Source organism: Alosa pseudoharengus, unplaced genomic scaffold (assembly GCF_046254945.1).
Source record: "Alosa pseudoharengus isolate Yale_2024_CS ecotype anadromous, Long Island Sound unplaced genomic scaffold, YU_APseudo_1.1 YU_APseudo_1.1_scf_15, whole genome shotgun sequence".
Lineage (NCBI taxonomy): Eukaryota > Metazoa > Chordata > Actinopteri > Clupeiformes > Clupeidae > Alosa > Alosa pseudoharengus.
In genome coordinates this window covers 11,404,279-11,420,174 of record NW_027468620.1, presented here as the reverse complement: position 1 = coordinate 11,420,174, position 15,896 = coordinate 11,404,279, and the positions used below count along the sequence as shown (strand labels likewise).

The following is a 15,896-nucleotide window of genomic DNA, read 5'->3' as shown; positions in this document are numbered from 1 at the left end:
TACCTTTTTAGAGATGTTGACGTCACTACGACGATTTTGCAAAATAAGAGTCCTGTGTATTTTCCGGTATTTTCCAGCTCGTTTGACTTCCACGCCGCTTGGTGGCAGATATTTAGGGAGAACCCAGACTAACAAAGTGCATGTCCCGTGTCAGCCATATTGCAGTGAGACAGCGGTATTTCTTTCAGTTCGAATGCTTTCCTTGTTACGTTAGTTAGCAGTGTTTAAGAGTGGTTATAATGCTTTCAACACATTCGTACGATGCTAATGGGAAAATGAAAGATTATCACTATTCTGGTCCAGTAGAGCACAGATTCTCTCCCTATGCTTTCAACGGAGGGTAAGTAAAAATGGCAATGTTAGTTTCGTTTTAACCAACGTTAGCTGAAATAACCTAGCTAACTATGTTACCAAGGAAGAAAGAGTGCAAGCTGATGTTGAAATGATACACAAACATGTTTGCCAGACCATTTTAAGTCTGTATTTAGTTTAGGTTTCATACACATAATTAGGTGTCACATAAACAATAGATAATGTAAATAGTGTTGATAATTAACACCAAAGATCCGCCTCAACCCTCTCTGGTAATACCAGTAACGTTAATGAACGATGACTAGGATTTGATGTTAGCCATATCCACTCTGTTGTAGATAACTTGCTAGCGTAAGTTTAATTCAGACTAGCAAATTGATTGGTTAAAATCTGCTTATAAATGGCCGTTGGATTATATTATTCGAGTAAGTTTGACGTCTCAAAAAAGCTCAAAACATTTGGATTGCTGTTGCCTCCTATTGTTAGCTAATGTTACGGTTGCTTTGACAGTTTGGTGTAGCTGCTAGCGAAGTTGGTCAACGTTAGTAAATGTCTTAACCTGATTTTCACTTTGCACATTAAAGCATTCTCTAGAGCTGTATCGTCAATATAGTAGTTTGGTTAACAGTTCATTGTATTGTAGTTGTATTGCTGCAATACCATTAGTTTAAGGTTACACTTGTTTTCCTCCACAGGACTGTGTTGGCTGTTGCTGGTGAGGACTTTGCCATTGTAGCCTCTGACACTCGTCTCAGTGAGGGCTACTCTATCCACAGTCGGGACTCTCCAAAATGCTACACGCTGTGAGTACACATACTGAACTGCACTGCATAAGACACCCTTGTGTGATAGAGATGCGTCATTAAGTGAAATCTTGTTAAGACTAAAGCTGCACAGGTTTTGGAGGCTGATAAGTCGTCTGATAATGTGTGTATTGGGTCTGAAGGATATACGGGACGATAGCCATCACGCTTATTTGTATGATTTTTAATTAATTTTCAGGACTGACACAACAGTAATTGGCTGCAGTGGATTTCATGGTGATTGCCTTACTCTGACCAAAATCATTGATGCTAGGCTCAAGGTGAGATGGATATTCGATAAGCTTTGCCTTCCCTCAATTTGTTTGTTTCTTTTTACCTTGGCAATACAACCCTTTCTTTCAGTTTATTGTTGTCTATATCAAATGACAGTATCACATGTCTAGTTGGAGATGAAAATTAAATGTTAAACTTACTTGCCTTCAGATGTACAAGCACTCAAATAACAAGAGCATGACAAGTGGAGCCATTGCTGCCATGCTGTCAACAATTCTGTATGGGCGGAGATTTTTCCCTTATTATGTGTACAACATCATCGGCGGTCTAGATGAGGAGGGTAAGTACAACTTGTTCATATGGAGATACATTTGTGTAGGTTTATAGTGTAGCATGTGTAACTGTGTCATCATTGGCTAAATGTCAAGACATGACCTGTCAGTGATGCCTTCAGTGTTTTGTCTTTCTCATCAACTATTTATTATATTCAGCTTCAGTTATAGAGTGGACAAGATGTAAAATTCCTTGCGCTTTTGGTTAAGTACTACTACTTCCCATAGCAGTAAACAAAAACTAAGAAACAAAATCTAAGTATTGGCATTTATACCCCTTGTCAACTTTTGTGATGGGTAGCCATTTGGTACCCAGTGCTTTGAAAGCTGACGAAAAGGGTAATGTTCCTGCATGGTACATGCATAGTGTGTTCCAGTGTATTCTAGAAGACAGGTTTAACAAATTCTCTGTCTAACCCTGATCTCTAGGTTAATTTACCTTGAGATGAAAAACTGAGATTTTGGTTCCAATACAGTTAATCTAAGTTAATTCAGTCAACACAAACTTTGTTCATTCTTAGTTCAGCCTGTGCCCAACTACTATAAAATGGCATCATCAATAGAGTTCAGAAATGACGAGTCACCGCCGTAACCAGTTAGAAAACACAGCCCCACTCCATTTTTAGAAGTTCTAATTCTAATATCTGAAAATGCAGACTTATATGAAACTGTTGGTTTCCCATGTCATCAGAAAGTACGGTATTTTTGTTGTAAGAAAATTATTGCTTTGTACTGTTTTATATTTAAACTTAGACTAAAAAATACCAAAAACATTGAACTGCGGCAACAATAAATATTACGGCACAAACTGTTTTGGTTAAGCTGTGATACCCTGTTATTATTAAATTAGTGCGGCAGTCAATGGATTTGAATGCAGTACGCCTTGATTCATTTCAAACAACTTTTAGTATGCTGTTAGATTACAGATGGAAAAAGTGGTGACATTTGGCTACTGATTAAATTTCTATTTTATTTGAACATGGTAATGTTTGATTAGTGGTTGAGTGATGGCACTTAATATCCTTATCTTAATATCCTTTCTGGGTATTGGCTATACAAATTAACTTGCTTCCTGTCAGCTGAAAAAATGGCAACCTATGTTCATGTGTAATATCACCATCAGATTTTTTTTTTTTTTTCATATAAAATGTTTTTCATGTGCTCTAAACTTTTTTTTTTTTTTTTTTACCTGCACTAATCCTGTTGTGAATGTGATTTTACTGATCATGTTCCGTTAAGACTGTTCTTTTTCATTTTGTGTTATTTTGTCATTCTACAGGCAAAGGAGCTGTCTACAGTTTCGACCCAGTGGGATCATATCAGCGAGACACTTACAAAGCGGGAGGCTCAGCCAGTGCCATGCTGCAACCCTTGCTAGACAACCAGGTACTTAACCAACAGTGCAGAATATGGACCCCACTAGTTTCCAGATGTCTCCTAACCTAAATTTAGTGATTATTTGCCGTAATTATAGAGCTCCCCCCCATTTTATAATCATGCGTTATGATCCTCAGATTGGCTTCAAGAACATGGAGAATGTGCAGCATGTTCCACTGACCCAGGAGAAGGCAGTGCAGTTGGTAAAGGACGTCTTTATCTCTGCAGCAGAGAGAGACGTGTACACCGGCGATGCCCTCAAGATATGCATCGTCACCAAGGACGGAATCAGAGAGGAGATTGTTCCTCTGAGGAAAGACTGATCCAACCAGCTTTTCGTTTCCCCACCAAACTCTGCTTATTGTTATATTCTCCTGACTGCTATTTCCATTGAATGGTTTATTTGGTCACACTGTTGTTTTTACATTCTTTCTGAAAAATAAAATATCAGAATGTTACCTGACAATACTGACTGATAATACTTATTATTGCTTAGAAAAGCATTTTCCTATTAAAGAATGTATGTGTATTTGTTATCCTGTTTGGCACTGCCTTACATTAACTCAGTCACATAGAAAGAATGCTGCTCAGGAATCAGGAGCTTAAATACAGCAGTTTAAAACTTTGATGTTCCCATTATCCATGAAGCAATAACCCTTTCAGTGTCCCCACAAATCCTTAAATTCTTTATTTACTAAACAACTACATTTAGTTATTGATATGTAAGGCCTGGAAATGCTTTAACATGTCTGGGATTGCAAGAGGGCAGTTATTAAATTTGATGTAGACCTGAATAGCTGTTTGTTTAGACTATAGAACGGGTATGTGGCCCTTTAGTTCCTCTCTAGTGGCTCCCTGGCTTTCTCTAAAAATGGAAGTTATAAAATATGTCTAACAATTTCACATAGTCGTTAAGCTTCAAGCTGTCCCAACACATTAACAGTTTGTGAAAACAACAATACAGCATATACAGAGTATGGCGAGTATGCCATATGCCTGAGGCTAATAAAGATAGAGAGGTTTAAATTGATTACTTTAAAATGGTTCCGACATATGTGCGGCCCCAGACAGATTTATTTTCATTTCTGGTCAAGAAAATGGCCCTTTTAAGAGGAAAGGTTGCCGACCCCTGATATAGAAGGACATTTTGTGGGTTTTTCAATACCATGAAATTCATGCTTTAAAATGTGCAGATACCCTGCTCTTACATGACGATAAATGCTACACGTATCAATGTAATTCTGTCCACAGTGTAGACTTAGGTCTTATTCATAATATTGGTTCTTACATTCCCTCAACAATGGGGATGTTTAGGGCTGTCTGGCTTTGTAATGAGTTGTCAGAAATAATATGCTAGCATTACAGATGGGATTGATATTCCAAAATCATTTCTCATACAGATTATCATTTGTTATTTTTTTGAGACGAGGAAGAATATTCTTAACATAGGTGGGACTAGCTTTAGTAAGCCTGTCACCAGTGGATCTCGACCAGAGCCGGACAGTAACGGAGGACATTTACTTGAGTACAGTACTTGAGTACAATTTTGAGGGATCTGTACTTTACTCGAGTATCATTTTTGGGGAGTACTCATGACTTTACTCAAGTACATTTGAGAGGCAAATATTGTACTCTTTACTCCACTACATTTCTATCCATAACTGTGAGTACCCGTTACTTCTTCTAAAAAAAAAGGAAAAAAGAAAAATCATGGAAACCCTCAATTTGTTGTTTCCCTCTCAAACGTGATTGGATTGTGCAGGCGCCACTGATTGGGACAGCCTATCAGCAATAACCTTCAGCTTTCCGCCAAAGTCAACTCCACGGTCAGATTTAGATAAGAGATGAAACCATGGACGAAACAATGGATGAAGACGCAGCAGGTCCATCCCGGGAATGTGCCAACCTGTGGCCCCACCTCGCCAGACTATTTCAATTTTCTGAACTTTCAATTCCTTTTACATTCTCCAAGGTATTAACATTAACATTTTTCATAACTCCATGTAGGACGTTTCTGTACATAAATGTAAGCACTGTGGCAGTAGTAATGCAATATTTAGAGAATGTAGGCTACTCTTGTACTCTTAATACTCAAGTACTTTTAAAAACAAGTACTTCAGTACTTTTACTTAAGTAGACATCTGACTTAGCAAAGGGTATCTGTACTTTTACTCAAGTAATGAAGCTGTGTACTCTGTCCGCCTCTGATCTCGACCAGCACTGTGTTGTGAGGTGTGCTGTGGATTTTTGAGGAAGACAACGCATGAATAAATGCATGAATGACAGCATGAAAAGCTCATCAACATCATGTTGGTATGTGCCATACATCAGTGTGCTTTGATGTTTTGGTCTGGTTTAACCTTTTAGTACACTACGCTGTGTTTGGGAAATAGGCTCCTGCTGGATTTTCATGTGAAAATTGTTTTTTTTTGTTTTTATCTGTATGTTTTAAAATAAGCGATTATATCTAGTCCGAAAAGTGATTTTCACATTTTCTTCTAATTCTACTTTTTGCATACAAAACCCCCAGATAATGTAGAATGGTTGTTGGTTCTAAAACAATATGCATAGTTTTCAAACTCTGAGTGTCTAAAAAGTGTAAAAACACCTCCTCCCTTGTTGCCTATGTCAAAAAACGATTTCTTGATCTTTACTTTTCTTGATGCTTTCCTTGACCTGCCACGTCATTCTATTGTCTATACCTTAAGAGAAATTTGTCTCAGAAATAATCTGATAGTACAGGGAACACAGTACACCACTAGGTGTCATAGGCATGGGTAGTTAAGTTAACCTGACTCTCGCCAGATGAATTTCGTTCCGCCTAGCTCCACTCATCCATCTGGGATAGATCCATTGGAGTGGTGTTTCAGAAGGCTGGGCCTTATCAAAAATTCTTGCATATGATTGGATAAGCCACTTGTCCGTCATCTATTGACGTGCTACTGCAACCACTCACATCGAAGCAAACCCGTGACGCTGAGAACAGTCTCACAGTCGCTTCTACACTACCTACGTCACATATATGAAACTCCCGCCCTGTGTCCTGATTGGCTCTACCATAAAATCTGGTGCCGAAATCACTCTCAACGGAAGCGATCCCAGATGGATATGAGTGGAGTTAGGCGGAGCTAGGCGGAGCTAGGCGGAACGAAATTCATCTGGCGAGAGTCAGGTTATAGTTAAGTAGCAGTAGGCAAAATTAACAAACAAAAGAATATAAGTTACAAACAAACAAACAGACATACCACGGATGGCCCTCTCACAGCCTGAACTAATACAAAAAAACAAATAACTCAGGTGAAAACATTGGTCAGACACTAAACCGTGTGCATTGGTCTCTTTAAAAGCAACAGGTTATCAACAGCCAACAGGCAGGGCGTGCGAGAGAAGCAATGAAGTCTTAGAATAAAAAATAAAGCCATGTTCTTCCAACAACAAAACCACAAGCAATGCGCCAAACAATTCAAATAACCGGCACCACCCAGAGAGGAAGCTATATGATCACCACCCACGGGTGGGCGTGGGCGTGTGCGCCAGCGCTGCAGTTCAGCCTTTCCACATACACCTCTGGCTTTAAAGTTCACCGTCTACTGCCAAGTCCTGAAGGGGACGGGGGAAACATTTACTTCTGCTACACTGGCAGAGAACTCATGTGGGAGGTGGAAGGGGTTTGAATGCTGTCCGGCAGTATTATGAGTGGAATGTCGGACTCCTCCAGGGGGCGCACGATTGGAAAATCTTCACCTATGCTGGCTAGTGCAAGGAAACCAGAATTGTTTGTGTAGACTGATGGTGAACTGCCAACTGTAGTCAACTGTAAAACTAATCAACTTCATTTTTACGGTTTGTGAAGGGTGCAGCCCCGTTCTTTATTTGGCTAACGCAGGTACAAATAATCTCCTTTACTTTCTTTGGTTGTAGGATAGTCCGCGATTCACATTAGTTTTGGCTACCACCGCAAGTGCATAGGCTACTAAACACTAGGCCTACCCAAGTTCTAGGCTATTCCATCACATTTATAATATTGCTATAATACCTTCGTTAGTAACAGTCAATACTTTTGCCTGCATCAAATTGCGCATTCGCATTTAGTGTGCATCTACCATAGGCTTAACATGAGTTCTAAGCGTCTTTGTATGCTCATATCTGACTTCACTAGACTATGCACAAATTAATTTAAACTTACACCCCACTTCCATCTTCTGACTAGTTCTCTCGCGTCACTGACAGTAGCTAGAATGCATCAAGAAAACACAGGGAAAACACTGTTCAGTCCACCAAGTCATGATAAGCTATTGGCGCTGCGCAGCACCAGTTGTGATATTTATCCTACTGAGTGTAATCGTAGGTAATGTCATGTATGAAAACTAGTATTGTTAGGCAATACTATAAGTATCAAGTCCAGGGCAGCTGAGGTGTGGCGATGACATCATCAATACGCAAATATGCGCGGTTTCGCCGTCCAAATGAACTCGCAAGGGCTACGGTTTCAGATTTTTCCACCCTGGGACCAGGTTTCAAAAAAGTGCGGTTTCGGGCAGTGCGTTTAGAGGATTCGTTTGGACGATCAGCCAAGATGATGCAAAACCTGTGCGTTTAACCCAAAAAGCGTCTCCGTGTGGACGGGGCCTAGGACTACCCTCAACAGGTCTCCAACTGCAGTTGTTACGGAGGCCGATACCCCCATGAGGCTGTGGAGCAGCCAGTGCTGATGGGCTGGATGAATCTTGACCGGTGGGAACAGGTTTAAGCTCGGAGCGATGCATGGTCTTCCCCATACGGCCTGATCTTATAGTGTGTGCCAATTCCATCCAGACCATAGACTGTATATATGATCCAGACACTCCACAATTTCATACTTGGTGGACGCCCATGTATCCTGGATTTTGTGGCGACCGTGAAAAGGGTTCTTGCAAAAGAGTGTACATGTACATTTAGCAGACACTTCTTGACTTCTATGACTTACATATGTCAGCTATATTACAAGGGATCACATAGTCCCCGGAGCAACAGGGGGATAAGTGCCTTGCTCAAGGGCATAACAGTGGAAGCAAGCCGGAAATTGAAACCAACAACTTTCAGGATACTGCACGCTAGCCCAGCTCCTTAACCACTACACTACCACCGCCCACTAGAAAAAGACTAGAGTGCCAGGAGGTAATATGGGTATGGTGTCAGGACCACCATGCCTACGATAAGCCGCAGCCTCTTCGAAGTGTCTCCTAGCACTAGCATAGACAGAAGTCAGGTACTCTTGATGTTGCACCACCCAATAAGTCGGTCGACTGTCCCTGTGGTCACCTCCAGTATTTCCAAGTAGGTGGTCGACTGGTAACTGTGGCTTCTGACCGAACATCAGCTCGTATGGGGAGTGCTGTGTGGACTGGTGCACGGTGGTATTATAGGCCAACAGGAGCTGAGGGAGCAACTGGGGCCATTTACTCTTCTTTTCAGGGGGTAAGGTCCTGAGCAAGTCATGAAGTGTCCTGTTGAAACGTTCACATTGACTGTTCCCCTCTGGATGATAAGCGGTGGTTCTACTCTTTGTTATGCTGTCACACAGGTGCTTCAAAAGCTCCCCCTCAAAGCTGCGCCCCAGATCGGAGTGGATTCTCCTTGGCACGCCATACACATAGAACCATCTCTCAGTTAGAATCTTAGTTACGGTGAAAGCTCTCTGATCAGGGGTGGGAAAGGCCTGGGTAAACTTTGAAAAAACATCTGTGACTACCATTCTCTTGTCCTGTGTTAGCCCAATCCAGGAGAGTAAAGTCAATGGTGATTATCACCAAAGGCTTATGGTGGCTAACAGATTTCGCAAGAAGGTTCTGGCTTGGGTTGTCTTGCTTTAGCAACCACAGTGCTCACATTCAGAACACCACTTTTGCACCTCATGCCACATCTGGGGCCAGTAGCACCTCTGCCGTATCAGATCTGTGGTCCTGTCCACCCCCAGATGGCCATGGTTGTTGTGTAGCCTCGTGAGCACTTCACAGTGCTCACACTCAGAACACCACTTTTGCACCTCATGCCACATCTGGGGCCAGTAGCACCTCTGCCGTATCAGATCTGTGGTCCTGTCCACCCCCAGATGGCCATGGTTGTTGTGTAGCCTAGTGAGCACTTCCACTCGCAACACCTTGGGCAGTAAAAGCTGCAGCACTGGATCCCTGGAAGGAGAAGCCCGGATCACTCAGTACAAGGTCCCATCCACTTCCTGTATCGGGGACCACTGCTTTATCAGCTGCTGGACTTCCTTTGGTTCGCTCCTCCTGTAACAGGTAGGTGGTCGGTTGTCCCTGTTGCCAAAACCACAGAAATCTGGAAATACAGGGATTAGTCCCTTGCAGGACTTTCAGGTCTCTTTTGGTTCGACCAGGGATGGTGTCCACCATACAAGATTCTGTCACCCAAGAGTCTTGGATAGGTGCACTTGAGGCTTGCATGTTGGCTATAAGTGGGGCTTGTGGGAAGCCTAGAAAGGGCATTGGCATTGCGATTAGCTGTCCCAGGATGATATTTGATGTTGTAATCAAAGAAGGCAAGCTGAGAAACCCAGTACTGTTCCAGAGCAGCCAATTTCGCTGACTGCAGGTATTGGAGGGGATTGTTGTCAGTGTACACGGTGGACTTGTTGCCCGGGAGATATTCACAATTTTTTTCCGTGATTGCCCACTTGACTGCAAGGAGTTTGAGTTTCATGGCACTATAATTTGACAAGTTCCTCTCACTTGGCCGCAAGCCCCGGCTAGCAAAGGCTATTGGTCGCCGTAACCCATCCTTCTCCTGTGACAGAACTGCCCCCAATCCTGCATGGCTTGCATCCATTTCTAAGATAAAGGGACAACTGAAATCAGCATAACCGAGGCTCTGAATCCACAAAAAGTTCTGAAGGCAAACCTGAACCTGATTCAATGTTAACTATCCAATATTCAGATGTCTGTAATTTAAATGTATGCAAATTAGTGCATAATTAGTGAGATATTGTTAAATTACATCCATAAACATATATTTTCAGAAAGGCTAATGCATAAAAATATTGTCTCAACATAAATAATCAACTAATATCAAGGAGTTATTTGATTACTTATTCTAAGTGTGAAAATGGATTGTGAAAATTTGAAGACAAAAATAAATCTTGTTCTTAGACTATAGCAAAATATGCACCAAAAAAAAATTCACAGGAAAATCCAGCGGGATTACACAAGACACCGTATGTGTTTCTCAGCTCCTAAAAGGTTGTGAACCTCTGCTCTCAAACTTCTTGGGCTTTTTGGCGCCCCTAGCTGTCATCGGAAGTCCTTAACTCCTTATAACAGAACAAGAGGAAGCTCGTGTTTTGCGCGCAAGAGATTTGTGAGACTTCTTGGCGTTATGCTAACATAGTCTGGGATTTTACACGAAAGGTTGGACAGCAGGTGAACATTTACCAGTGTTTATTATTCTTATTGCCTGTATTTATTATCTGAATAATGCACAAAGACAATGTTGTAGAAAAAGTGCAAGTTACTGCCACTTAGCTGCATAGCTAACTTAGTAACGCAGGGTTAGCAAACTAGCCTTGCATGCTCATGAAGCTAAGTTAACGTTACTACTAACGTTATATAGGTAGATACATTTAGCCGGTGGTTAACATAGTCTTGGTTTAATTGTCTGTTTTTTTTATCTGAAAGACACGAACACCGCCAGTGCATAAATACCCTTACATTAGCTGTCCTCGTTAACGTGGCATGTAATGTTAGCCAGTCTCCCGAATTACTTTTTGTAGATAGACAACACGTAACGTTAACGTTAACGTTTTCAAGTAAACGGTCTTACAACGTTTGTTCAGCTGTTTTTGAATTCGGGCAACTGCAGCACCGCGTAACGTTAATGTTTGGTTCATACAGTCGCTGATTGTTTGTCTGTTAACCTTATTCCTAATCCGCTATCAAACTTAGCTATAAGGTTACTCATCTTCTCCTACTATGATAAAGTATGTGCTGTGCTTCTTTAGTTACAGCTGGCATGACTGACAGTGTATGGGCTTGGAGGCTTGCTGACATGTCCTTAGAAAAACATTAATGTTCCACCAGAAACATTAGCAAATGCTACAGACTGATCATCTAATCTCTTTCACCCTGCGTCACTTACACATGATGAACACGTGGGTCATGTATATTATACATGTGTTGTGTTTATTTAACAGGTTTCCATGTGAGTGTTTCTGGAAGGAGGGTTGATTGAGTGGAAAGCATTTCTGCCTGGCGTTCGAAACACTAAAGGGGAGTGTGGTGTGACATTGCAACAGGACTTTCCCTGGGCTCATTGGCTGGTGTTGGCTTCTGTTTGAAGAGCAATGGAGCAGAACAACAGTTTGCCCCCTTTCCCCCAAGGACTTGCGTCCCCCCAGGTGAACTACTGTAATGCATTGCAAAGTAATACTTGGGTAATGCTTGTGATTGCTTAAATCCCTACACGAGGAGCCAGAAAGCCTTTACAATTTACAGTGTAAGAGCAGAGCACAAAAGTACTTGGCAGAAGTGAGACTCAAGCAATTATTGTGATTGTTACTTATGGTCCTTTTCTTTTCTCTTCACCCAGAGTGTAATGACGCCTGGTCCTCCAATCTTCAGTCCCATGATGCCTTATGGCACTGGGCTGACTCCGCAGCCTGTGCAGAACACCAACAGTCTGTCTGCACTGGAGGAGCATCAGAGGCTGCAGCAGCAGCAACAGCAGCAGGCCTCGGCACAACAAGGGGGGGTTGCAGGCACATCCGGACAGACCCCCCAACTTTATCACTCCCAGGCCATCACCACGACAACGGCACTGCCTGGCAACACGCCACTCTACACCACCACCCCTCTCACGCCCATGACCCCCATCACCCCTGCAACACCTGCATCAGAAAGTTCTGGAATTGTCCCCCAGCTTCAGTGAGTTATGAGTTGAAATTTACTAGTTCAATCTTAATTTTGCCAAATTATTATTATTCTATTAATCATTATGTGGTTACGTTGGTTATTTTATTGATTTTTGGTTACGACCTAATTCCCATATTGGACTGTGATTTCCAGTCTGGATTTGCATCCTTTAACCCTTTAACTTTGCTTCCTCCCCCCCCCCCAGAAATATTGTATCCACAGTTAACTTGGGATGCAAATTAGACTTGAAAACGATAGCGTTGCGGGCCAGAAATGCTGAATACAACCCAAAGGTAAGACTTACCAGATTTGTGTAAATATGTACTACCTGACCAAGTTTAGACTGTCTTTACTAGTTGCGTGCATCTCTCCTTTGTTAGATAATCTGTAAGATACATATCTTAATGCAAGATCTACAATAGGATTCAGGGATGATTGATATTAATATAGAATGATTCATTGTTATCATTTGATATGATGTGATGGGGCTGTGGCCTTACTGATAGTCTACACAAGCTAGGCGAATGCACCCAGCTCTACAGGGAGAGTTTGGCGCCTACTTGCCTAGCAAAATGTGTTGTCATTCTTTTTTCATTGTGTTTTTGATAGGTGTGCAGTGTCTGTGTAGCTTGCGTAGACTATGGGAAGGCACTTCAACCAGCCCTAACAATTATTTTGTGTAGATATTTATTTTCAATTCTGAATTAAAATAAGCTGATTTTATAAGTATCAGATAGTGTATGTTTCACAAGATACTGAGGACCTAATAATACAACATCTGTCAACTTAATTTGTGTCACACTTCTTTGAGCAAAAGCCAATTAAAACAGACAGTCTGGGTGAGCGGCATAGACTGCAGTGTTTCCCACAGAATTGAATTATATTTGTGGTGGTAGGTTTGCAGAATTAACTTGAATTTAACAGTTTTTAACAAATTAGCACAGCGTGGTTATGATGCTAACCAGATTTAAGCACAATTTAGCACAACCTGGAAAATCATTGTGTGGTGGTCAATGTTGATATTGTGGTGGGCCGCCACAAATAAGTCAATGTATGTGGAACACTGGATTGAATGACATCACTTTTTACCATGCTTGTGTTTAACATTTTGATTTTGCAACTAGTTTGCTATGACTATTGTAGTTCACACTTCTACCCTAATTGAAAACTATACCAGATGCTGTGCGATGCATCACTTTGAAAGTAGCATTATATGTAACGCTGCAGCTTTGCTTATACTAAAAGCAGCAGCAACCGATTTGTAACTTTAAAGTCGTCCATCAGCCAATTCATGGTGCATTTAAACCGATTCCAGGGGTCCCCTGGTACACTCGCATCTTTCACGTTCAAATCTGTGTCCAATACGTATCAGTGAATCTTTACACCCCTAGTATTTACACACAACTAATTTTTGTGGTCCTGTATTCCAGCGTTTTGCTGCAGTCATCATGAGAATACGGGAGCCCAGAACGACTGCCCTCATCTTCAGCTCAGGAAAAATGGTGTGCACAGGAGCCAAAAGGTAAACACATTTGTCATTAGGATTTGCACTGCAGTATCTTCAAACACCCAAATGCATAATAGAATAACTGGTAAATAATGGAAATTATTAAAACCTATATGATCAGTATTCATCTGTTCATTGGTGTAAATAAAGAATTTAAGACCTCACATTCCAAGTGACTACCACACAATGAGGTTTGAGGAAAATCTGTATTTTGCCTCTTGACCTTTGGCATGTTTGTATGTCAGCATAGTATTTATATAATAATAGTTAGTCTTCACTTTCTTTTCTAAATTTTATGAAATTATTTTTAGATGTGGTCAGCACAGCCTTCAAAGTTCATGTCTTTTTAGGTCTCCAAAGTTTAGAACTTTTTGAGAGGCCAACCAAAATGGATGTCTTGTTTGTTTCCGCCTCACAGTGAAGAGCAATCACGCCTTGCAGCCAGAAAATACGCTAGAGTAGTGCAGAAGTTGGGGTTCCCTGCGAAATTCCTCGACTTCAAGATTCAGAACATGGTTGGCAGCTGTGATGTTAAGTTCCCCATTAGACTGGAAGGGCTGGTACTCACCCACCAGCAGTTCAGCAGGTAGGTCTGATTAAGCCACTTTGGCAAGTGTGGTAAAATAAATTAAAAGTAGTGTTTTCTATCCTGGCAAATGTTAGGTATTTGAGCTCTACAGACAATGTCTTCATAGCTAGAATTGTGTGAAGCTAAGTGTAAGGTGCTTAATTTATAGAGTCATGTCGGTGTATGAGCACCATATTTTTCACAAATACTCAGGGCAGAATGTGAGGAGCCTTTTGCTGAATTTCACAAAGTGAATTGTGGAATTGTGCCTTTAAATGTTGTCATTCAGAATGAGACGACCTAAAACCAGTCATTGCAATTAATGTCAGTGATGCATTTCAGATGAGCACATTTAATGGTTTTATAATTAAAGAAACCTTGGTTTTATAGTTAAAAAGTTATTTGTCAGTGTTAAATTATGAACCTTTTCTGCTCTTTTTCTTTTTTGCCATGTTCAGCTATGAGCCCGAGTTGTTTCCTGGGTTAATCTACAGAATGATCAAGCCTAGAATTGTGCTTCTGATATTCGTATCTGGTAAAGTCGTACTCACAGGTGAGCATTTCCCTTCAAATTATTTATATTTTTGGAATTTGAAAACTGCCCGATCATATCGGCACTCATCTCCTTGTCTCAACTACTCAAATTAATTTGAAATGTCTCTTTTTATTATTTTTTTTATTTTTTCTTTTTTAAAAAGGTGCAAAGGTTAGAGGAGAAATCTATGAAGCATTTGAAAACATCTACCCCATCTTGAAAGGATTTAGGAAAACAACATAAGGATTCTGCACAATGGGATCTTTTGATTCATTTATGCTGTGATCGAATACTTTTGGACATTTTTGTATTAGGCCTGTACAGTTGCATTGATATGTATGAATGTAAGTATGTTTGTGTATATATATACATCTAGGGCTCCCTCAAGTCACCATACAGGTGTGGCAAAACCAGAGGAGAAATTTGCTTGAACTGATTCATTTGCCTTTTAATGGCTTTTTAAGATGGTCCTCCAAGCCTGTTCATCAGTCAGTCACATTTTAGGGAAAACATTTTAACATGTTAATTTTAGTCAATTCTGTACCCATTCACACATTCCTTGTTCTGGTTGATGTTTAAAGTGTACATATGGCTGAGTTCTGTTTCTTGGCATATTTGAAGTACTTACAATGTGTGAACCATTTGAAAATTAGTTAATGGTTTGAATGTGGCTGAATCGGTTTTATGTACTTTTTGAATGGCATCAACCTGTTCTTATAATGGTGGTACAAGAATTGTCTCCTGATTCTAGTCTTTGTAAGAAAAGCTGTTCTGAATGGGGGTGGGGGAGTTGTGGTGGCCAGACAGGCCTTTTTGTTTTATTCTTTTATTTAATTTATGTTTTTTAGTATATGTAATCCATGTTTTTTTTGTTTTTTTTAAAATGAATGAAATGTCACAGTTCTGTCATTTCTTTGTGCATTTTATCATGAGCCACATTGTTTCATGGCTTGGTTTTCCATCTTGCCCCTTTTCAAAAAGCACTCTTCTGTGATCACTTCTAGTTTTGCCCTGTTCATCAGTTCTATTGTGGGCAAAAATAAATCCTTAACTTACCAAAGCTCTTGTCCAGTTGGCTCTCCATCAAGATTTTCTTCACATAATCATCTGATCTTAATGTCTATGTAGACCTTTCAAATTACATAGCTAATTCAGAAAGTTTAATGTTGCACTTAATAGACTTCTGATGGTTAAGAAGTTTAAGTGAAGGGAATATTGAACTCCATTGAGGAACTCCATACACATCATAAAGTGAAATGAAATTGAAAAAGTTTGGGAAGGTTCAGACTAATTAGGAAGTTAAACAGTAATCCACCTTTTTT

At 40.6% G+C, this 15,896-nt stretch overlaps 2 protein-coding genes across 2 annotated transcripts; both read left to right on the top strand.

Moving 5' to 3' along the window:
- The first annotated feature begins 128 nt into the window (after nt 1–128).
- On the top strand, nt 129–3,524 carry psmb1 (proteasome 20S subunit beta 1). The gene is made up of 6 exons (XM_076285534.1): nt 129–340; nt 1,008–1,115; nt 1,315–1,396; nt 1,560–1,689; nt 2,961–3,067; nt 3,196–3,524. The coding sequence occupies exons 1-6, from the start codon at nt 240–242 to the stop codon at nt 3,379–3,381; spliced, it is 714 nt and encodes a 237-aa protein (XP_076141649.1). The 5' UTR covers nt 129–239; the 3' UTR covers nt 3,382–3,524.
- A 6,862-nt stretch (nt 3,525–10,386) lies between these two features.
- On the top strand, nt 10,387–15,634 carry tbp (TATA box binding protein). The gene is made up of 8 exons (XM_076285533.1): nt 10,387–10,476; nt 11,247–11,450; nt 11,642–11,976; nt 12,170–12,257; nt 13,395–13,486; nt 13,890–14,057; nt 14,498–14,592; nt 14,738–15,634. The coding sequence occupies exons 2-8, from the start codon at nt 11,397–11,399 to the stop codon at nt 14,815–14,817; spliced, it is 912 nt and encodes a 303-aa protein (XP_076141648.1). The 5' UTR covers nt 10,387–10,476; nt 11,247–11,396; the 3' UTR covers nt 14,818–15,634.
- Nucleotides 15,635–15,896: the final 262 nt, after the last annotated feature.